General features: G+C 51.5%; 9 protein-coding genes and 1 non-coding gene across 10 annotated transcripts in view; 6 read left to right on the top strand and 4 right to left on the bottom strand.

Annotated features, from left to right (window-relative positions):
• Window positions 1-13: 13 nt before the first annotated feature.
• P152DRAFT_455422 (uncharacterized protein) lies at window positions 14-1,828 on the top strand. The gene is made up of 2 exons (XM_033678782.1): window positions 14-793; window positions 853-1,828. The coding sequence occupies exons 1-2, from the start codon at window positions 261-263 to the stop codon at window positions 1,526-1,528; spliced, it is 1,209 nt and encodes a 402-aa protein (XP_033537338.1). The 5' UTR covers window positions 14-260; the 3' UTR covers window positions 1,529-1,828.
• Window positions 1,672-4,380, bottom strand: P152DRAFT_193610 (uncharacterized protein). The gene is made up of 2 exons (XM_033674280.1): window positions 4,108-4,380; window positions 1,672-4,033 (listed from the first exon to the last, which is right to left on the bottom strand). The coding sequence occupies exon 2, from the start codon at window positions 3,961-3,963 to the stop codon at window positions 1,816-1,818; it is 2,148 nt and encodes a 715-aa protein (XP_033537337.1). The 5' UTR covers window positions 3,964-4,033; window positions 4,108-4,380; the 3' UTR covers window positions 1,672-1,815.
• Window positions 4,381-6,831: 2,451 nt separating this feature from the next.
• P152DRAFT_t18 lies at window positions 6,832-6,932 on the top strand. Its single transcript has one exon. It is a non-coding gene; the product is annotated as a tRNA-Tyr (tRNA).
• A 1,514-nt stretch (window positions 6,933-8,446) lies between these two features.
• Window positions 8,447-10,313, bottom strand: P152DRAFT_455421 (uncharacterized protein). The gene is made up of 2 exons (XM_033678781.1): window positions 8,915-10,313; window positions 8,447-8,856 (listed from the first exon to the last, which is right to left on the bottom strand). Exons 1-2 carry the CDS (start codon window positions 9,923-9,925, stop codon window positions 8,515-8,517), a joined length of 1,353 nt encoding a protein of 450 aa, XP_033537336.1. The 5' UTR covers window positions 9,926-10,313; the 3' UTR covers window positions 8,447-8,514.
• Window positions 10,314-10,753: 440 nt separating this feature from the next.
• On the bottom strand, window positions 10,754-11,547 carry P152DRAFT_455420 (uncharacterized protein; the record flags this gene model as incomplete). Its single annotated transcript, XM_033678780.1, has 2 exons — window positions 10,754-11,176; window positions 11,521-11,547. Coding segments are annotated over 2 exons (450 nt in total), but the record flags the coding sequence as incomplete, so codon positions are not given.
• Window positions 11,548-12,433: 886 nt separating this feature from the next.
• Window positions 12,434-13,368, top strand: P152DRAFT_446740 (enoyl-CoA hydratase-like protein; the record flags this gene model as incomplete). The annotated part of the gene is made up of 2 exons (XM_033677941.1): window positions 12,434-12,843; window positions 12,927-13,368. 2 exons carry the CDS (start codon window positions 12,434-12,436, stop codon window positions 13,366-13,368), a joined length of 852 nt encoding a protein of 283 aa, XP_033537334.1.
• Window positions 13,369-15,337: 1,969 nt separating this feature from the next.
• Window positions 15,338-15,532, top strand: P152DRAFT_390596 (uncharacterized protein; the record flags this gene model as incomplete). Its single annotated transcript, XM_033676048.1, has 1 exon — window positions 15,338-15,532. One exon carries the CDS (start codon window positions 15,338-15,340, stop codon window positions 15,530-15,532), a length of 195 nt encoding a protein of 64 aa, XP_033537333.1.
• Window positions 15,533-16,453: 921 nt separating this feature from the next.
• P152DRAFT_391003 (amp dependent CoA ligase) lies at window positions 16,454-18,107 on the bottom strand (the record flags this gene model as incomplete). The annotated part of the gene is made up of 2 exons (XM_033676072.1): window positions 16,454-17,403; window positions 17,456-18,107. 2 exons carry the CDS (start codon window positions 18,105-18,107, stop codon window positions 16,454-16,456), a joined length of 1,602 nt encoding a protein of 533 aa, XP_033537332.1.
• Window positions 18,108-18,981: 874 nt separating this feature from the next.
• On the top strand, window positions 18,982-19,995 carry P152DRAFT_383623 (uncharacterized protein; the record flags this gene model as incomplete). The annotated part of the gene is made up of 1 exon (XM_033675785.1): window positions 18,982-19,995. A coding segment is annotated over one exon (1,014 nt), but the record flags the coding sequence as incomplete, so codon positions are not given.
• Window positions 19,996-20,331: 336 nt separating this feature from the next.
• P152DRAFT_505529 (uncharacterized protein) overlaps window positions 20,332-22,132 on the top strand; it is a gene marked incomplete at its 3' end in the record, with an annotated part of 3,390 nt that continues 1,589 nt past the window's right edge. The window contains exons 1-2 of the mRNA XM_033682439.1: window positions 20,332-20,667; window positions 20,726-22,109. Of these exons, the coding sequence (XP_033537330.1) occupies window positions 20,562-20,667; window positions 20,726-22,109 (1,490 nt within the window). The 5' untranslated portion in view covers window positions 20,332-20,561. The remainder of the gene's footprint in view (window positions 20,668-20,725; window positions 22,110-22,132) is intronic.

Below are 22,132 nucleotides of genomic sequence, written 5' to 3'. Positions count from 1 at the left end.
GAGTAACTGAAGAAACGCCTCAGCAGGTTCGTTTTCCAGATGTTTATATAAATATACATATATAAAAGAGAATCCACACCCGGGTCAATTGGCGGGCGCCAACCCAAGTGGTAGTATCAAGATACCGCATCACAGCCGGAATCGATCGCAGCTATTATTAGGCAACAGCTGAAGTGTCGAATCGATCGCAAGGCCGCAATCTTCCTCTCAGAATTCACATCACCTTTTGTCGTATCCTCACTGAGGCCAACGTGAACAGCATGACCGACACTGAATTCGAAACTAGCCCAATGGTCGCCTCCTTCCTTGAGCAAGTCGCGGTCGACATCCCATGCCTGACCAGCTGCATCTCCGCGCTCATCGACTGCACCGAGTCCGCCCTGCCCCTCGTCACCGAACTTCAGGACCGCGCCTCCCCCTCCGCTGCATCAACGCTCGAGCAGCAATGTCGCCAGCTCTCCAAGCTGTCGACGGAGCTGAAGACTATCCTCGGCAGCTACTCGCTGCAGGTGGAGAGTAGTGGATATGATGGGTCTCCACCGCCGGTGGACCCGAGCATTGGGGATTGGGTGCAAGATACGTTGGCGGCGGTGAATGAGTTGGGAGACCAGGCGGCGCAACTGCTGGAAGGCGTCATGGAGGAGAAAGGAGAGGAGGCAGAGGGGAGTGGGCATGAGGAAGGGTTTGTCGAGATTCGGAGCGCGGAGCAGGTGGTAAAAAAGCTGGTGCCTCTTTCGAATACGTTGATGAAGAGGACCACATTTTTGAAGGAATTCTTACCGATCTTCAAGTGGTAAGTGAGCAACTCCGCGTCATGATGGGGCTATCAGTGTCTTAACCGCGCTTCATCAGTGATTTGGACGAGTATCTGGCCAAAAATATCGCCCAGCCCAACCGCAATGGGAATATAACCACCATACGATCCGCTCTATATGACTTGAAAGACGAAATGCGTGCCTCGGTTCCGCTCCTCGAAGAATTGGAATGTGAGGAGCCGATGATCGTCGAAACCAGCGACTCAGGGAGGGCCAGTGCTCCACCACACCACCGCAGTTCGATATCTACCGCCTCAACAACCAGCCGCGTATCGGACGCCTCCTCCACCATCTCATTTACGCGTGATTCCTCTGACCCTGACGATTTCTACCTCGTCGACAGCGCCGAGAGCCTAGCCGCCACGGCCAAGTCCATCCGTGAGACGCAGATGCGGGTCTTCGACTCGCTAACCGAGATCCTCACCAACCACCCGTCCGACTGGTTAAATGGGATCACCACTAGGGGGAAAGGAAGGTCGCTGAGTTGGGCCGATTTCCAACAGCTGGACTATCGCAAGATCAAAGTCCTAGTGAAGGCATACCGAAGCCTAAATCTCAATCTACAGGTCATCACCCTGCGCTGCCGGAATGAAGGGGGGAACAAGAGAAAAATACTGGAGAAGATGCGGAAGATGTTGCAGCAGGTTTGTGAGATACTGAAGTTGGATGCTGACGGGACGATCGGGGATGATTCTGACCTGGCGTTCCTCTGAGCTCAGGTTGCTTTTGAGCACCAATCCTTGTGGCGTGGTTTGTCGTTACGCCTCAATTTTGCTTGGGATATTTGGACTTCCCTATATGTGCTTTATGTTACAGACTGGTTATTTAAAAGTTGAGGCGTACGTATCCATCTATAGCTGCCTCAGGGGAATGGCGGGTTGGCACTGGAAGCTAGGAGTACACGGAGTGATCAAGGTTGCCATTACGATCGAAAATGAATCCGTCGATAGCATTCTACGCAAGTCAGTGTCTACCGTAGCAATCAAAGCTATTCAGTACGTCAACTCACCCAATCAATGTTCGCCGAGTCATTCAACAATTCATCGAATCCCTCAGAATCTATCAAGGCCAGGGACAGGTCCTCCATATCACATTGCACCGTCCCCGGCATAAGCAGCGATTCAAATTGCATGCTACTCCCAGCCAGTAAAGCACTGGATGCCATCACTGCGACCTCTGAGTCTTGCATCCCCAGATGCCAATTCTCGTGCCCCTTCACACTTTTCAAAATCAATCCCAGGACCTTCAGCGCGTGCTGCACATCCATCGAGCGATCCTTCCGCTCCGACCAGATATCGTGCGAAATCTCCAGCGCCTCAATCTTCCGAGCTCGGTCCGTTACGCTCATCGACTCGTTCTCTCGCAGATCCAGGCAGACGATCATGGCGCCAAGCAGGAAGTCGTCATGGTTCAGGCTCGACATCATCCAGCTGGATTCGTGCAGTCGACCCCCCGGTTGGCTCTCGCGGTGGTACTCGGACTGTAGCTCGAGGATCCGAATGGCAGCCGCACGGCAGATTTCCCGGGATCGGTCATATTTGGGATTGCGTTTTTCGAAATTAAGGTAGGTACGGTGCAGCACGCACATGCTCTTCAGGTAGCACATTTCGAGCATCAGTCGATGCATGATCGTAGAGGGTGGGTCGGTGAAGTGTGTGACTTGAAGGGGCCGGATCTTCAAGCTTTCAGCGAGCCCGTTATGAAAGTCCTCCATTTCGTTCGTGAGCAGGATGGTCTCTTCGAAGGACGGTTTGCCGGCGGCGAGGGCGTGTCGGACAACTTTGCGGAAGGCTCGCATATACGCCGACTTATAGTACTGGTAGAGCATGTGCGTCGGTTCTACGTCCGATCGAGGCTCTGGGAGTACTTCACTGTGTTCATCAAAATCTTCGTCCAGGAGGTGGCTCGGTGGTGTAGTGTCACAGACACCTTCGTGGATGATTGGAGGCAACCCGAGGTGAAAAGAGAATAGGACGTCGAACGTCTCAAGATAGAACCATACGCGTCGCCGCATCTCGGCTTCGAAAGGTGTGATATCATTGCTCTTTAGGTGACTTGGGTCACGATGATAGCCCATCCTCTGGGCTTGTCTGGTCACCAATCCGAACAACGACCAAAGCGACGAATCAGCCTCGCTGGTGGCGTAAAATCCCGCCAAACAATATAGTACCAACGACTCGATAGTATACTGCTGCGCTTCGTGATATTCGGCAGTCACCAGACACTGGCCGGCTTTCTTCCGGAGGGCCGCAGGGTCAATATTGTAGGATTGCTTGGTTAGATAATGTCTGCTGCCGTGAGCCGCAAGCGCCGCGATGCTGAGTGCGGAATAGAGCAGACTGATCCAGAAGAGGCTTGTTCTAGCCGGGTCAGTTCGAAAGCGCTCGTAGTCACGATGAAACTTCCCCTCATGGAGAAACGTAGGCGAAGCGAACTTCGAACTGAAGTACAATTGCAGAAGTGGATCGGTGACTGAACGAGGAGGTATCGCTTCGATGGCTTCTTCAACCTTCAGCGGCTCCAGATCGCCGAAGATGAAGCCATACAACCCGCCACTAGACGGGGGGTTCGGGGCCGATGGGATGGGTTCGGGTTCGAAGTCAAGCCAGTCTTGGATATCGCGGATACCGTCGAGGACTGTGGTCCAATGTGTCGCCCCCGTATACACTGATCTAGGGCCGGGTTCCGCACTGCCTCTCCCTTCAGAGTCCAGCGTCAGCTGCGTGCCGTTGGTAGACATATTGGAACTGGAAGTGGAATCATCCGGAGTAATTGCTGTATTCGAGTTCGCAACAGCACTACCATCTTGGACCAGTTTTGACACCATTTCTTCCAATCTCTGCAACTGCCCCTGGACGCCCAGCCTCGACTCCTTCTGCTGCTTCGGCGTCGACGCATATCTACACTTTTCGTCATCTCCTCTTGCGATGCAGATCCCACATGGGCGTTCTCGGTCACACTTGAGCTTGCGGGTTCGGCATGCTGTGCAGGAAAACGCCTGGCGCGGCCGTTTAATGACTTTGCGTGCTGTGTTTGGGTTGGGATAAGCCCGAAATATGTTTGTGAAATCAGCGATGCCGGTCATGTTCGGTTGTGGTGTCAGACCAAGATCGGTCTGCTTCCTCCCCTCAACAGCGTTAGAATCCATGCTCTTTAATAATATTCTATGCCCCTTTTTAAAGGGAGTTGTCCATTCCGTGCTGGTCCGACCAAGCCTCCTAGGACATGTCAACAGGAAGCGTCGTCATAAGGAGTTGTTAGCAACTAAAATACTTGACGAACTGATACGTACGTATGTAGTAGCTAGCGTCGGGGTTAGGTTTTTAGGATGTGGCGCCATATATACCATTTAGGGATTTAACGATGCCATCGACCAATTGAAACCCTGATTTGAAGACCCTAACCCTGAAGCGGTAGTCTGATATCTCCGTCCAGAAACACAAGTGCGATTGGGCTGATAATAAGCAGAGCTTTGAGCGTCGATCTGTGCAACCGACCAGCGGGGAAGGACAGCGTCTCTACCAAAGTGGCAATCCATTATTACAGACGAAGCAATTGGTAAGCCATTGAAGTTGCAACGGATAGCCCCAGAGTATCGTTCTCCCGTTGTCCGGCTGCTCTCCATCGTGATCCCCAAGTTTTGCTTACCATATTTAGATGTAACATCAAACCCTGCAGGCAGCCAACTGTTTCTTATGTTCTGAGCCATTGTTGGTACGGGATCGGAATAATACATTGAGCCGTTGAATATTAATCAATCTTTTCAAGAATCCTGTCATGTACTTTTCATTTGCATTATTCATTCCTTCACCAGCCCTAGTCTGCCGTGTCTGTGCCTTCTTACTAGCAAATTCGGCGCACAGATCTTTCATCTTTGACCTTATGATTTGGCTAATAAAAGGGCAAACACGCAACAGACCAGGGCCCGTAAAGGAGTAAAGACCCTGGAAATACCATGTGAATAGTGAATACTCGTGCCAGGCTTCCCCCCCTCCAGGGTGGGTGCGCCACAAATCAACGCAAAATCGAGTACATCAAGCAACAAAACAATCGATTTCTTCTACCACGGTTGAGTATCTATAAAATAAGGGAGATTTTCTTGATCTCCAGTAGCTGTAGCAGCTGTTTCACCATTTATTTCTCCCCTGCGAGCCTCCTCTGTGAGCTCACGTTGCCTTTTCTTCTTATCGCGCGCCCGGCGTCGCTCACGCTTCTCCCACTCCTCCCTCATTTCCGTAGCCTTCCGCTCTTCAATCCGGCCATTTGCATCCTTAACATAAAGAGGACCTCCTGCATTAACACGTCGACGAGTTGTTTTTCGTTTGCGGTTGTGGCTGGCATCTAAATAGCGATCCAAGTCACTGCCTTGTTGCGTGCCGAGCTCCGCTTGCAGTAAACTGCCATTGAAAATCAGGAGGCATGTTGGTGTTGAGATAATTAACTATTTGAGTTGAGTACAGACTTTGCGTTGTTGTGTGGTTTGCGTTGATCTGTAGCGCACCCACCCTGGAGGGGGGGGAAGCCTGGCACGAGTAGTGAATTCAGGGTGCTTAACTCTTAAGCCTCGAAAGAGAAGTTAAAACATGCGTTCTGAAATGCTCTATCGATGTCACACTATCGCGTGACCTTGGAATCTAACGCGGTGCTGTCTATCGAACGGTCCAAAACAAATGCCCAAAATACCGCCCACTATAGGCACCTCCAGCCACCTGCTTCGGGTACCCCCCTGCTACCCGATTTGGCTCCTCCACTTGTTTTGAGGCCGCCCTGCTACCACCCATTTTGCCGACTCCTTACGGCCCACTCCGGGTTCCTGACTGTCCGTCCCGTGCTTGCTCTGCGGCCCCTAGTTTATTCGCGCCAGACCGCGACGAATACCTTGATTTTATTGTCAATATTCTTAAATAGGCCACTAGTGCTGGGGCTGCACTTTGAGTGAAAATAAGGGGTGTCTTTTGAGTAGTGCCCATAATGAGTACAAGAGGAATTCATTCTCCTGACTAAAAGAGAAAAGCCTATAACAACAAGGGATACAGTTGCATTGTCAAAGGTGGTCGATTTACATTTTAATAAATCTATTCAAGGCTCATACATGCCGCCACGAGTGTGAATAGTGGACAGTCATTCACCCTGGGAGCCCGCTGATAAATGCCGCTATTCACGTCAAAAAGGTATGTCTTAGTATGAACGAATGTCCCTCCGGCTCCATAGAAAGGATGCAGTAATAAATTTAATAAGTCAGGAGAAACATCGATAAATTCATTCTCAAAGGACGAAAAGGCGAATTTCGTCCAAGAATGTCAAAATCCGACATCACCCTCATGCATACCAAAATTAGCTAAGTGGTGTTTTGTGAAAGACCAGCTAGATCGAAAACGATTTTCGTGACAGGGGCATAGTGCTTCCTATCAGGCTGGAAGCCGAATTAGCACTGGGCATCTATGAACGCTTCGTAAAGATTCAATTGACAGAGCGTACCGACAAAGCTATCGCCCCAGATTGGATGGGAGCATTGTTGAGTTAGCGGGCATGAAAACCCGTTGTTGACAGGGTTGTGCTGCCATGGTGACCCTAATTCGGTTTCGATCTGTCTGGTGACTGGTCACTGGTGTGCCAATCTTCAGCGGCTCTGCTCATCTGCCGCGCTTTGGCTGAGTTCGTCCTTGTCAACCTGCTATCTTATTGTCTCCTTGCTTTTCCTTTGTTTTAGCTATTTTCCGATGAATTCTTGGTGTTCTGGGCGAATTGCTAATGATGGATCGAGGAGGGGTTCTTAGGGAGCTTGGAGACTAACTTAGAAGCAAAATCATTAGTTAATTAGATTCTTGGATTCATTTCCACAACGGTCGACGAGCATGTTCGCCAGCCTTCAAGACATATTTTGAGCGATATTCTAATATTCAAGCACTGTAAGAAACACGATCAGGCTGGCTGTTGCACCCTTGGCTAAGGACTGAAGAGCCAGATGAGAATGCATGGGAACGGCTTTGCAGAGGTAGAAAAATTAATTGAACTGCCGCTGGTGGCGCAGTTGGTAGCGCAGTGGACTGTAATATCGGATCTTCAATGATCGTGCATGGCATCCAAAGGTCACCAGTTCGATCCTGGTTCGGCGGACATTTATTTTTTTATTTTAAAATAAAACGATAGATTTTTATGTCAGTTCAAGTCAGGCCAAAAAACATTAATTATGTGTAATATCAACTTCTATTTCCATTTGTATCCTTTCCTTCTCTAGGGCTTCGCTCAAGGACCCGCCCAGCCTCTCACTCCCTCCATCTACGGATCATTGAGCTCAATGCTTGATCCTACATCACTTCAGGCATGGTGTCTCTCCACGAGGCCACGATGGCTCTTATCCGTGTCACATAAGTTAGTAACCAACCAAGTAGACCAATGGTCCATATTTTGTTGGTCGTTGAAGCGGAATTCTCGGAGAGTGATCCGATAGTGAGCAACGACTTCTAGGATCCTGATCTTGCTGGGAAGGTCGTTGGCCCAGAGAATAAGGGAGAGGTTATCTAGTCCGTCGAATAGCTTCAAGAAGCATATACCCCACTAGAGAGCCCTGGAAGCTCCGGACTCAAGGTTAGTGTTAATTCTAGATTGAAGACGTCTTCGTAATGAGAGAGCAATTTATGGATACTTGTGTCATCTCAAATTCCGAGAGTCGGACGGATCGGGCATGAAGGTCATTCTTGTTGATGCGCGGCAAAGAAGAGGGAATAAAGGGGAAACAATATATAAACTCCTGTCCTCTCAAATGCCGGGTGCATGCAAGGGAGCATTGATCGAGCATGAGGTTCACTATTGCTGATGTGCGACAAAGGAGAAAAAAAAAACTCTGGGAAAATCTAGTGAATAGAAAAAAGCCTGTTAATAATAACCCGCACGGATTGAACTAACAACTTCTTTTGCTCATGTACTGGGTGAACTAGTTTGCTCATATCACCGATAGCCCGGCGAGCGATAGCGATATACGAAAACACGTAGCCCCGATGCCATTCAGCATGATTACTGAAGAAAATAACAGGCAAGAGTCAGAAATGATACGAGTCAATGAGGACAAAACTAGGGTCGATCGTTTTGTATAAACAATCCCCCTGGCCTGATCATTTTCCAGGCTTTCCGCAGAGGATCGCGGCAAGAAAGATCCTAGGTTTCTGAACACCGGACTACAGCTATACTTCGGAAATACTAAATTGAACGAATATATTTGCTGCCATCCGCCTTGTTCGACACCCAAAATCTCTGCGCTTTCAGTATGGCGGACAGATGCGAAGGGTGTATGCAATAGTTGGGATTGTTGACGTTGTGTTTGACTGCTGCCTGGTGGACATCTACCGCGAGCAACGCTATGACTCTTGCATAATGGCTCCAAAGTTGCTAATGCCGTCGGATCCCAAAAGAGAGGATGCTGTTTTCATGAGATCGATGTTGTGATGGGACTGGAAAGTTCTGAAGGACCAAGGGAAAATGATTTGTAAATGGAAGAAACACATGCTCATATTGATGATACTAATGATGATTCCCGCATAATATTTCTGAAAAGTTAATATCAACCAGCGATTACCTATTCTGCGGACGTCAGCATCGGAGAGGACTGCATCCCGAAGACAATATTATCATACCTTACCTTATCTTCGTTTGTATAATGCCTCCCTAGTCCATCCATCTATAGATCATAAGAGTCGTAGCCCTACACATTCTTCTCCATCGTCCGCAAGTCACTCAAGCTCCTCACATTCCGAAACCTCCCCAGATCCCTCCTAAGCCAAACCCACCAGGCGAACATCACTAATAGCGTCAAGGGAATCGTGACGATCCAATACACGTAGATATACTTCGACATGCGCGGCTCGGCACCCTCACCGCCGCTCCAGTCGAATATATTCATGCTGAACACCGTCGCCACGAAGGTGCCGGGGAGGAAGACGATGGTCAGCGCCGCGATGGCTTTCATGGCGGAGCTGTCTTTTTTCGTCTCGAGGGCAATGGCGGCGGTGTAGTCAGTTTGGTTGTGGAGGGAGCTGTTGAGGAGCTGGTGGGAGGATTAGGGACGGCTTCATCGGTAGACTTCAGTGGCGGCTCGGACTTACGAAGGTCGTCTGACTCTGCACTCGATCGTTGACAGCTTGGATCTGCGACACGACAGTCGCTGCACGCCGGCGCACGTATTCCGCCTCATCGAGGGTCTTCCTCACATTCTCCGACATCCGCATCCCCAATTCCTTCTCTCCCTTTTCTTCCGTCACGGCACTCGCGTCCGTATCCAGCCCCCCTTCCCGCTCCTGCCTAGCCATCTCCACCAACCACCCCCCCATCTCCAAACTCGACCGCGCCAAATGCCCCAACACCGCCAACTCCGTCTGCACATAACTCAACTTCTTCGTCATGCTATCCCCCTGCATCTCCACGACCGGTTCTTCATGCCGATACCGATGCCCAAACAACCGCCCCGGCCCCCCGAACTTCGAGCCCCGCTCCACCCCCACGATCTCATCGTCGAGAATTACCCGAAAGCGCTCGATGCGCTGCTGGTGGCAGCGGTAGAGCACCGCGGCGAAGAACGACGGCTGCAGGCAGCGCTCTGGGTGTTGTAGGAGGGCGTCAAACACCCCGTCTTCGTTTTCGAGGCTGTAGTAGAGCACATTGGTGAGGTTCGCGGCGCGGTGGTGCGAGATGGAGACGGTATCGAAGCCGGTGGAGCGGGATGCGGCGACTTTCATGAGGATACAGGTGGTGTCCTGCGTCTCGAGGCTGGAGAGGATGCCGTTGTTGTTTAGGAAGGCTTCTAGGGTGAGGTCGTGGAGACACCAGGATTGTCGGATTTGGTGATAGGTGGGTTGGGGGAAGCCCAGTTTGAGACGGCCATTTTCGAGGCGGGGGAAGGAGATGATGCGGAAACGTCGACGGGAAGAATGGGTTTGGGGGACGATCGGGCTGGAGGTACCGTCTAGGAAGCGGGGAAGGTTATGGAAGGAGATTTTGCCTCGTTGTGCTTGTAGACGTTGTTGCGAGTCGATCCAGCCCTCGATGATGTTTAACGAATGAGATGAGACGATGGACGGGTCTGCAAAGGTGGCGAGCTTTTCTTCTCTGGATGCCATCTATGAATAATAGCAGGTGAAACAAAGCGCTGGACTTGAAAGAGACGAAGAAAAAAGCCGAGAACTCGAAACAAAAGCTACATGGACAGGAAAGGATATCTGCAAGACTTTAAAACCCTCTCGAAATCTAGACTCAGCTGCTGGCTTTTGAAGTTAGCAGCCATGACTCCATGAGGCTTGTGATGCTGCAGTGCCCTGCATCATGGAAGGGCTGTGCTGGACCTCACCGGACTTGCCTGGAGGCGCATATTCGACACCTTGAATTGACTGGAGGAACGCTGGAGTCGTGTGACAGAATGGATTGCAGCGTTAGTATCCTGGTATGGCTTAGTACCTATATAGAAATCATCTGTTGCAAGGTATAATTTCTTGGTGAGTACAGTTTACAAATGATCCAAGGTGGATGAAGTTATCCAGGCGGCGGTATCCAGATCCAGATCTAATCCAGTCTAGATCGCTGTCGAACATACTTTGCTGGAGCGGCCCAAAGGGGGGGCGCTTACTCATGGTGCAAGGGCTTGGCAAAGGCTCAGATTCATCAAATTTATTCATTTTCTACCACTTATCGGAGCGAATTCGGCCTCCTTTTAGCTCGATGAGCTTTTTACAACGCTGAGGCATCTCACTAATATATCCACTAATTGATCGCTGTGATACCGAGCGATGGGCTGCCCGAATAGCTTGCTTAAATTCCTCCACCGAATGCCACGATCCACCTCGAAGCACCTGTTTCATCGCTCTCCAAACTGGCTCTTGCGGACTAAGATCAGATGATTGAGCGGGGTAATCAAGTAAGAGGAGATCTTCATCTCTCTTTCGTTGTATAACAGGATTGTTCTTAGAGTGAGTTCCATGAGATGGGTCGTTATCCTCAATAAAGAGGAATTTCCGATTATATTTAGCCTCGAGCCATTTAATGTGTTTAATATGATGCGGAAGAACTTCTTTTAGATAGAATCTCTGGCTCATAGAGTTTCCTTTGGGCTTTAATTCGACCTCGGGTCGATCAGCTGTTTCTCGAAAGATTCGGACGTTCTCAGCATATTGCTCTTCTGATTCAATGCCAGATCGGCGAGGGGCGCGCGGCCTGTAGGCTTTCGGGACAGTCGGACAAGCTGGATCGTTGTAGAAAACAAGTGGACCTTTGTGGTCGTATGAAACTCCGCTCGCGACGTGAACGGTAACATTGAGTGGGAGTGATCTGGTTTCCTGAAGACTTTGAAGACGTTGACTCGCATTAGGGACTCGAAGCTCATATTCAGGTCGATCTGAGAAATCTCGAGGATTGAAATGGGCTTCGTCCGTGAAGTAGACGTATCGCCAAAATCTTGTCAATGTTTTGCCCTCATTTTGTTGACCAAACGAGACCCGTCTTCTTTTATTTGCCGGGGAGATAGCTTTGATATAGGGCTTTTGAAATTGTTGGGCTCCTGACCGTTTCTTTACGTTTCGTTGTACTGTTTTCCCTTTAACATTGAATTCGAGGCCTTGTTCATCGTACGGTTGGTAATGGAGAGGACTGGAAGGGTCTAATAAGCGATGGATATCTGAATCGCTTATTCGAGAGGGCTGTCCGAGATGTGTACTAAGCTTACGAGTCTTTCGATATGCGGCTCGACCATACTGTTCGCGCTGTTTAAGCCAATTTCGACCTGTTGATGGATGAATCTCTATTCCCTCTCTTTTACAAAGACTGTTAAAAGAAGAGCTTTTCGGAAGCGTGTCATAGGCATCAAAGAATCGCGTTTTACGTATAGTATCGTATTCAAATCGTTTGGGCTTCTCTGAGGTAGGCATTGTTGTATAATTCGTGATAGAAAGACATAAGTGAGGCTGAAGTGATATTGACTGGGAGTCTGGGACTCTGCGCCATGACTAAGCGCCCCACCCTTCATGTTGGCCTCCAATATAAGGCAACAAGGCATGAATAGTTAATGCCTTGATATATCTCTAGCTCACAAGTCAGACTTAGTCTAGTCTTGTTATTGACAAACATTGAGACAATGGTACCACCATGCTGTACTCCCTCCTATTGCGGTTGCCCGTAACATAGTTTCAGAATACAGAATGTTGACTGCACCAGTAAACATGAAGATATTTCAACAAACGTGGGTAATGTTTACCCATAATCGACGGCGATCATGACCAAAACATCCCGCCGACCCCTGACTTCGGTAGGGCAATGGTCGCTTGAAGCCGAGGTCCCCCATTCAAGTAGTGTAATGCGGAGAGAACTCCATCTCACCTGGGGGAACGACTTCATATTGATGACGGGTTGTCTTTCAGCCTCTGTTTCTTTCTTGTCTTCGGTTTGGTGTCTTCAGAGCGTGCCTAACTGATCTACTCGTTGGGATTGAATACTTCATAACATCGGACGAAACAGAGCGATACTACCAACTACAAGACCTACCGATACTTACCTCCACGGTCGATACGGCATCTCAATATCAAAAGAATTGCGAATCCAGCACGAAACGACACCAGCATCCAACCACCACTACCGCCAAAATGACCTGGACACCCTCCACCCCCCCACCCGCCATCCCCTCCTCCTCCTTCGCCCTCTCCTACCCCGCTCCCCACATCCTCCTCGTCACCATCACCCGCGAAAAAGCCATGAACTCCATCCCCTCCTTCGCCCACTGGGAAGCCGACGACGTGTTCCGCTGGTTCGACGACGAGCCCGACCTCCGCGTCGCCATCATCACCGGCGCCGGCACCCGCTCCTTCTGTGCCGGCCAGGACCTCATCGAGCAGGGCCACATCAAGGGCGGGAAGGCGTCCTCGTCGGACCGGGCGCTCGCCACGCATCCCGCGAGCGGGTTCGCGGGCGTGAGTCGGCGGGTGGGAAAGAAGCCGGTGTTGGCGGCGGTGAATGGGTGGGCGTTGGGCGGCGGGTTTGAGATCGTGTTGAATTGGTAAGGAGCCTTCTCCTTCCCACATGTGTCCTGTAATCATATTATATCATATTCCTTGCATTACTGACCTATCTGCGTCACAGCGACATGGTCGTCGCCGCGCCCACCGCCAAATTCGGCCTCCCCGAAGCCCTACGCGGCCTCTATGCCGCCGCCGGCGGCCTCCCACGCATCGTGCGCAACGTCGGGATCCCGCTCGCGTCGGAGATCGCGATGACCGGACGCCAACTGACAGCCGAGGAAGCGCTGCGGTTCAATCTGATTAATCGGATCGCGCAGTCGCAGGCGACAGTCGTTTCCGAGGCGGTGGAGCTGGCGCAGAAGATCGCAGCGCTGAGTCCGGATGCGGTGATCGTAACGCGGGCGGGGTTGCGGGAGGCGTGGGAGACGGCGAGCGTGGAGGGGGCGGCGCGGGTGACGTCGGAGCAGTATGGAGCGAAGTTGATGAAGGGGGATAATATTCGGATTGGGTTGGCGGCGTTTGCGCAGAAGAAGCAGCCGAAGTGGGTGCCGTCGAAATTGTAGATACATGTTTTGAAATAAAATCAGCAGGAACGAGATACTTCTGAGAGGAGCGTCATCTATCGTACATAGTACATGTGTGTCCAGGTAAAATCAATCCACTCAAAAGCTCCCCGTTCTCGTGTACTACGTATGTGGAATTGTTAGATGATCAGTTTCTGTTCCTGTTTCTGCACATTATCATCGTCGGTTTAATGAAGGGTCGAAGAAAACTGGAGCATGACAACGAAGCCCCTGTCACATCGCCGTGATAAGCTTCGTTCGCCGAGCGATGCCCAGCTGAAATCTTGGATTGCGGATTGCGATGGTACGCTAAGTCATCGACGAGCCCGGGTTACAACCGGCGCTAGGAATACTGGGTGCCAAAATGACACTGCTACGCTGGAGCTCCCGAGTTTCCACAGGCAATTCAGTGCCGGTTTCCGCTTGAGATGAGAGTCCCTTCGACCCCTTTGACATAGTTTTTCTAGAGTGTAGGTTGTAGAGGGATTGTTCTTTGATAGAATCCTACGTAGAGTCAATCGGATAGATAGATTAGCACTCCATCACCTCTCTGTCCTGGGAGCGGAGAAGCCAAGCAAGACCAAGAACAATCACCATTTATCATCAAGTATGTAATTCCGACCAAGCTCCCATTTCTCAACTCTTAACGCCCAGGCCGTTGATCAGCGCAATCAGACCTTCAGACAGCAATTTCTTCTTTCTCCCCCCACCCACCACCCTTCAGTGCCCACCAACGACCACCAGCTCCTTACCTGTTCCCCTTCGTTGCCCCTCCACCAACCAATCAGCTGTCCCACTCCATCAGCGCCTCAGCGCCCTCGCGGCTCCCACCCGATTCCGTCACTCCTCGACGCCAACACCAGCCTCTTTTCTACTTCCATTTCGAACCTTCTCCTTCTCTGATCTCTCTGCTTCATCAATTCCCAAATCTTCTATCAATTCGAACGCTTTCGAGCCCCGTACCCCTCGCCCGATTCGCCTACGTTGCGCGCCGCGATCCAAGGTCATCCGACACCCTGCGCAGCTGCGAGAATTGATCGATTCAGCTACCGAAGCTTAGCAACAGGTGAGTGAGTGAGAGCGTTGGTGGTCCCTCCATGTGCATGCACGTCGTTCAGTTCCGTTCCTTTTGCCCGCCACCACCCCCATTGCACCGCCGTTGGCTTCTGCAATCAATGCGTGCATGACGTGAGGCGAAACGAAGCAGACCAGAAACGTTGGAGTGAGTGACGAGTGTCGTTTATGGACTTTTGGTGCACCAAATCCCAGCAGCAGCATTTTGCGCGATTTTCCGGGGCAGTCTCCAAAATCCTCGACGAAAAAAAGTTTGCCTGCTCCCGAGCTATCCGAGCGAAGACCGCATTGCCAATTGCCAGGAATTCGTCTTAAAAAGCCGAGTGATCCTTGAATGCCAATCCGAGGAGAAACAAAAAAGGACTTTTTGGGCGTTGCGTTGATCGGGCAATTGAGCTTTTTATTGTTTTGGGAGCTGTCCTGGATTTGAGCTCTGCTGCTGCTGGGTTTCTGTTCACCTTAAGCCGCAATTGTCCCTCCACCAAAACCGCTCCAACGTGCTGCTGCTTCGTCTTTCCACTCCACGCGACGAGAAGACTGTATTGCAATACTTGCGATCAATTGTTGAATTGCACGTCGAACTCGTCTCCGTCACTGAACCCCAATTGGAGGCAATTGGCAGAACATATTCAACCGGCACGTTGATCCTGCTTAATCACCGCTTCCTAGTTCCCGCACCTTGCCGATATCATTTCCACCTCTCAAGTTTTTCTTCTGCACAGATCGAGACTGTTTACCTTCTCAATCTCTCTGTTTTCCGTCTTCTCATCCAGTCCCCTAATATTAATTGCAAACCCGTCCCACCACGCCCAACCCCCCTCCACCACCACCAACTAACATCCCCGCGCCTGCAGCTCCTCAACCCACGCCGAACAAAACATTACCCACAATCGCCATGGCCGCCATCTCATCCCTACAAAGCGCTCCCGAACTCGCCTTCTCGACGCTCACGAAGCGCAAGAACTGGGCCGCCAAGGAGCCCGGCGTCATCGTCGTGTTCGCCATCGTCGGCACCGTCGCCATCTTCCTGATCAGCCTGTTCGCCTACCGGAAGATCCAGGCGAAGAGAGTTGCGAAGGAGGTGGTTTAAGTGTGCTTGGGAGAAAAGGGGGGATGTTGTGATGGAAAGTGGAAGGGAGAGGGAGAAAAAGGGGAAACGGTGGGAAGGGAGTTGAATGGAATGGATGGGATGGGGGTGGTTGATCCCCAGGGGTTGATTTCGGCTCGTTTGCAACGCGTGCTGAAAAGAGGAAGGTGTCGCCGATTCGCTGTTGACATTTCTGTCGATATCGATGTGGCGTGCAGAAGGCGGGAAACTCAATGGTGATCGCACACGCATGCATGTATGCATCGCATCACCCCACCTAGGCGTCGTCATGCCATGCTTTTATGGAAGGGGAGCCGATATCTGAGACTCTGGGGACGATATCACGGACTGGATACGGAGACATCTACACGGTCCCTGACCTTACCTTTACCTACCATATACCGCACCATGGGCCGACCCTTACCATAATGTTCTTTATCGATCTTTTATACCAGTTCGTGTAGTTATTCCTTCCATATCCCTTCCATATCCCTGGGGAAGAGTGTGGTGCGAATGAATCAAGAGTTGCTACATTTACATATCTTACATGCCTGCTAAGAAATCGTGTGGGTAGCAATGTGAGGTGGCTGGTTCTTGATTTAGAGGATCACCGTGTCTGTGGTCCGAGGGTGAATGGAAAGCTATTGACACGAATTCACGAGGTCTGGAACGGGGCAAAAGGCGGTTCCTAGTCTAGTTGCTAGTTAGGTAGAGGATTTAATTCATGCATGTGTCTTCATGCCCTTGATGATACAGCGGAGGTGAAGGGTACACTACCCCTATTGTAACTCATAATGTTCATTGATCTATCATTGGTCTATCGTTATTGTCGGAATAAAGTGGAAACCCTGATCCCACTCCGACTACGAGAGCAGCATACTCATAACGGCTCATCCATCCATAAGTTCGTATCTCATCCCACCCCTACAGCTTCGCCATCCTCGCCGCCTTCACCTTCGCCGGCAACTCCCTCCTCAAGATCTTCCCACTCGGCGTCTTTGGCAACTCCTGCAAATGATGCACCCCCCCTCTCAACCTCTTATATCCCCCTACCCTCCCATCCAACCACCCCCGTATCCCCTCCAACACCCTCCTCCTCTCCTCTCCCACCACCCCCGCCTTTCCCTCCACCAAACTCACATATGCCACCGGAACCTCCGTCGCCTCCGCCTCCACATACACCCCGCACACCGCCGCGTCCACTACGTCCGGATGCCCCAGCAGCAGATCCTCCAACTCCGACGGTGCCACCTGAAACCCCTTGTACTTCACCATCTCCTTCAACCGGTCCGTCACCCAGTAATCCCCGTTCCCGTCCCGCCGCAGGATATCTCCCGTGCGCAGCCACCCGTCGTCTGAGAATGCCGCCCGCGTCGCTGCCGCGTCGTTGATGTACCCCATCATCACCTGCGGACCTTTCACCCACATCTCCCCCTCCTCGCCATCCCGCACGTCCACTCCCGTGCTCGGATCCACCAGCCGTGCCTCCGTCATTGTGACCAGCTTCCCCACGCTGCCGATATTCGTCGCCGTGAGATGATGCTGCGAGGTCAGCGCCGGGCAGGTCTCCGTCATGCCGTAGCCCTGGTAGATATCGGCGTCAGGGAAGCGGGTGAGGAGTTTCGTCTGCAGGGCCGGTTTGAGCGGGGCGGCGGTGACCATGATGTTGCGGACGGAGGAGAGGTCGTGGGACTGTGCGATCGGGGAGGTGGTGAGGAGGAGGGCGACGGGTGGGACGATGTGCATGTCGGTGGCGCGGTGGCGTTGCATGAGGGCGCAGTAGGTGGGGAGGTCGAAGGATGGCATGGTGCAGAAGAACGCACCGACCCACATGCCGGTGAGCATGATGATGGCGACGCCGTAGATGTGGCCGACTGCGGAGACGTTGGTGGAGCTCGTGGAAGGATGGGAGATGAGGGAACTTACAAGGAGGGAAGAAGACTTCGCGCATGCCGGAGTGGATTCGCGTGGGCATGGAGACGCGCAGTTGGATCATGTTCATGATCTGGCTGTAGTGTGATAATTTCACTCCTTTGATCAGTCCGGTCGTACCGGAAGAAAAACACACACTGCTGACCGCCTCCTTGGAGGACATGCCGTCCAGATCCCACGGCGGTAGACTCTCCGCACTCGAAGTGCCTTCGACATCTTCTGGAAACAGAGGCAGATCTCCATGTCGTTCCAATAAGGTGCACAGCGTCGGCGCCCTCGACCCCGCTAGCTTCGATCCCCGAATCGCCTCTATCACCTTCTCTACAAACGGCGGCGCCACCGCAATATGCGTTGGCCCTACCAGGTTCAAAACATGCTCGATATCCTTCACCGTCGACGCGGTGTTCAACGGCGACAGAACCGCGCCGCTCCACCAGATGGCGTGCGCGAGGAGCACGAAATCCGTGCAATTGGGCGCAAAGACGAGCATGATCTGCTGGACCTGCAGGCCGAGCTTGTTGCGCAGGCCCCAGGCGCAGTGGGCAGCGCGCTTGCGGAGGCCGCCGTAGGTGAGGGACTTGCCGGAGATGGTGTCGAGGTGGACGAGCTTGTCGGAGGCGACGTCGTCGGGGTTGTAGCGGAGCATGCACTGGGGGATGGAGGTGTTAGTGTCCACGCCGAGGGGCATGTTATTGCTGATCATGATGTTGGGTGCCATTTTGACGATTGAGTCCGTATCGTCGCTGGGGATTTTGGACGATAGAGCTCCTCGAGGTCACTGGGACGTCTGGAAATTGACTATGACGACTGGAAAAATAAAGAGACCTGACGAAGGACAATGTTTCAACGACAACCACGAGACGGCTTCAGGCTCACTATAGTAGGAACCGGTCCAGAATATGTGAACGCCTCAATTCGACTGTGAATCGCCAATGCCGCACAACAAAGAAACGCAACCAACTGCCCCGAGGGCTCGGAGGACATCTCGTCAGCTCCATGCTCATAGCTCATAGCTCATAGCTTACCACATCCTACCTCCAGCCTGCTGCCGCTTTTCGCAGTCGCGGCAAGGGACGGCGCGTTTCCGGACCATCTAGCCACGCTGGCCATGTAGGCGACGTTAGGTTATCGCGGTTTTGGGACACGTGTGGTGAGCTGCAGACGGTGATGCTGCGTTGGAGCGAGGAATCCAATCATGCGATGTTGAATCATGCCGAGGCCGGCGCTAGATGGGACGAACTGGGAAAAGTTGCGATGCAAGGGTGGCCCACCGCCGCCCAGCGGAGGACAAAAATAGCGGGACTCATTTCAGGCCTTGGCAGACCACCACCAAAATCTCTATTCATCTTCCATTTAGATAATCAATTAATATGGCTCCCCAAACCCGTGCAGCAGCTCTATTAGCTGAAGATCGTAGAAAAAGGCCTCGAGAACATATTACAACACCTACAAAAGCGAAAATTAAGGATGCTATTGAGTATATTAACGGTATAAGACGTATCGATGGTTTTAATCGGACTTACACTCACGCCGATATCTTCCGCCGTTATGGCGTATCCAAAACCAGAGGATATGAGTACGCCAAAGCGGAAACTGAGCGGAGGGAACGGAATATCCCTAATCGACTCGAAACAAGAGGTCGACCGCCTAAAATCACCGACGAAGATATCCAACGGATGACCGATATCCTCGAGAGCGCTGACTGCGCCGAAGAACGAGCTATTGATTGGGATACACTTGCGCTTGAGGCCGGACTCGATGTTTCTAGCCGAACAATTCGTCGGGCTATGGAAAAGCATGGATACTTCAAATGCGTCGCGTGTCGGAAGCCGTACTGCAACAAACAGCTGGCCGAGATGCGATTGAACCGCGCGAAGCTTTGGCTCGATAAGTATCCGACTCCGGATCACTGGAAATATATCAGATTTAGCGACGAAGTCCATTTCGGGATGGGGCCTCAAGGGAAGCTCGTTATTATCCGGAAACGCGGCGAACGGTACTGTCCCAAGTGTATCCAACGCGCGGAGGAACGGGACGACGCAGAGAAGCTCAAAGTCTACGCATGGGCCGCGGTGGGCTACGACTTCAAGTCCCCCCTTACCTTTTACGAGATACCGACGAATAAAAACGGGAAGATGACCCAGGACGTTTATCCCAAGGAGATACTCCAGATGGAAGTTCAGGAATGGGTCGACCGTGGAGATTTCTTCGTTTTAGAGGAGGATCAAGACTCAGGCCATGCACCGCCGCGGTCACGGAAAAAAGGCAATGCCGTACAACAATGGAAAGAGCAAAATGGCGTACATTCGTACTTTAATTGCGCAGGATCGCCGGATCTTGCGATCATCGAGGACTGTTGGCAACCGACGAAGCAATACGTACGGAAATATCGCCATTTCAATCCCGAAGAGACTCGTGAATTAGCGATCGAGGCCTGGGGAGAGCTTAAACAGGAATGGATTAATAAACGGGTACTTTCTATGCCTGATCGACTTCGAAAGGTGATCGAGGCTGGTGGTCAACTGATTGGTTATGGGGGCGGAATGGGGGGCTAACCGCCGCTTTTTTTACATATAGACTGTTTGTATAAGACTTAATAACGTCACCTTCCACTTTGACGTGGATTGACTGCGTTATTGTGAATATATCTGTTTTTATATAGAAATCTGTACGGGTGGTGGCGCCAAGCCCAATGTGAGTCCCGCTATTTTTGTCCTCCGCTGGGCGCCGACACATGCCTACTCCGTAATCTGTGTGCTACCGAAATTCTGTTTATAGTTTAGCGCTACCCTATCAGGTATAGCGCTATTTTCCGTTTTCAAACCTTCAAACGTCGACGAAACGTCGACGAATGGTCTTGGCGTTATTAGGTCCGCCCTACTTTGTAGCCGACAGCTGCTCCCCAGCAGTAGCGGCAAGGCAGGAGTATTGATTGGCGAGCCTTGCGAATGCATTCGTTAGTTGAGGATGAACCTCATCTGGGTACAGATATAAACTCACTCCCAGGTGTTCGCATGCACATGTTCACATACACGGCAATACACTCCAGAAGAGAGCAACAGCCGGCAGCTAGCAAAACTTAGCGTCGCTACTCCAGCTCATGTCAGGCAGTACTCAACGCATTATTAGCGGTTTGTCCGCCAACCAGAATTCGCAGGTTGTTGCTGGCACTGTCCATGGATCTGTGAACTTTGGGAGCAGCGAAAGTGAGTGTGCTTAGCTGGCTATGGCCTCGAAGCAGCAAGAAGCTGACTGGAAATCTAGACTTGAACGATGTGCTTAAATCCCTCCCTACCGCAGAGGACGCGCCGTTCAACGCATACCAGCGACAACATGACGTGACCTGCCTTCCCGATACCCGCGTTGACCTCCTTCAAGAGATCTACAGCTGGGCTGGTAGCCGAGACGAGCGCTGCATCTTCTGGCTGAATGGCTTGGCCGGCACAGGGAAGTCGACGATTACGCGCACTGTCGCTCGGATATATTTTAAGCAGAAGCGCCTTGGAGCCAGCTTCTTCTTCGAGCGCGGCGGTAGAGACGTCGGTCATGCAGGCAAGTTCGTCACGAGCATTGCGTGGCAGCTAGCGATCAGCATACCGTCTCTTGGCCAACATATATGCGACGCTCTCAAAGAGCGTCGCGACATTGCGAGCCAGTCTCTTCGTGATCAGTGGCAGCAACTCGTCCTACGCCCGCTGTCGAAGCTGAACGAAAATGGTAACCAATCCGCGTACGTCCTTGTCGTCGATGCACTCGATGAGTGCGACAATGATAATGACATCCGGATCATCCTACATCTCTTGGCCGAAGCTCGATCGTTAGAGACGGTTCGATTACGAGTCTTCCTGACGAGCCGGCCTGAAGTTCCGATCCGAAACGGCTTCGTTCAAATACCAGATGGTAAACACCAGGACTTTGTACTCCACAATATATCTCCATCGATCGTAGATCACGATATCTCTGTTTACTTTAAGCACAATCTTAATCTCATTGGACAGGAACACTCTCTAGGTTCCTGCTGGCCAGGCGAAGAGACTATCAAACTCCTGATCCAGATTGCAGGTGGATTATTCATATGGGCCGCAACTGCTTGTCGATTCATTCAAGAAGGCCTATTCGCAGAAGAAAGAGTACAAACTCTGCTAGAAGGTAGCACGTCTACTACCGCACCAGAAGAGCACCTCAATGAGCTCTACACTACTGTCCTAAAGAAGACTATTCGTCTAGGTTACTCAGCAAAAGAGAAGGAAGAGTTGTATGGCACTCTACGACAGATTCTTGGAAGTATTGCGCTTCTTTTCTCTCCACTCTCTGCCAGCTCGCTTGGCAAGCTGCTCAATGTCACGAAGCAAAAGATTGATCGGATCCTGAAGGATCTTCATGCGATTCTAGACATCCCGAAGGGTGACATCTACCCACTCCGTCTACATCACCCTTCGTTTCGGGACTATCTCCTCAACAAGGCCAGGTGCAAAGACCCAGAGTTCTGGGTAGACGAGAAGCAAGCCTATCAAGTATTAACCGACAGCTGTATACGGCTTATGTCAACATCACTTAAGCAAGATATCTGTTGTGTAGATGCCCCCGGCATGCTTGTAGCCAATGTCGAGAGAAGCCGAGTTGAACAAAGTCTTCCTCCTGAAGTCCAGTACGCATGTCTTTACTGGATCC

This window comes from Eremomyces bilateralis, assembly GCF_010015585.1.
Source record: "Eremomyces bilateralis CBS 781.70 unplaced genomic scaffold P152scaffold_3, whole genome shotgun sequence".
In the NCBI taxonomy this organism is placed as follows: Eukaryota; Fungi; Ascomycota; class Dothideomycetes; order Eremomycetales; family Eremomycetaceae; genus Eremomyces; species Eremomyces bilateralis.
The sequence above is the reverse complement of the archived record's forward strand: the minus strand, read 5'-3'. Positions and strand labels throughout refer to the sequence as shown.

What these genes read in the sequence shown, in the direction of transcription:
- P152DRAFT_455421 (XM_033678781.1), bottom strand. Translation starts at nt 9,925, where the DNA reads ATGGCATCCAGAGAAGAAAAGCTCGCCACCTTTGCAGACCCGTCCATC. An exon ending in TGCAGAGTCAGACGACCTTC is followed by an intron (nt 8,857 to 8,914) that starts GTAAGTCCGAGC and finishes TCCTCCCACCAG; the next exon opens with CTCCTCAACAGCTCCCTCCA.
- P152DRAFT_193610 (XM_033674280.1), bottom strand. Translation starts at nt 3,963, where the DNA reads ATGGATTCTAACGCTGTTGAGGGGAGGAAGCAGACCGATCTTGGTCTG.
- P152DRAFT_455422 (XM_033678782.1), top strand. Translation starts at nt 261, where the DNA reads ATGACCGACACTGAATTCGAAACTAGCCCAATGGTCGCCTCCTTCCTT. An exon ending in TTCTTACCGATCTTCAAGTG is followed by an intron (nt 794 to 852) that starts GTAAGTGAGCAA and finishes GCGCTTCATCAG; the next exon opens with TGATTTGGACGAGTATCTGG.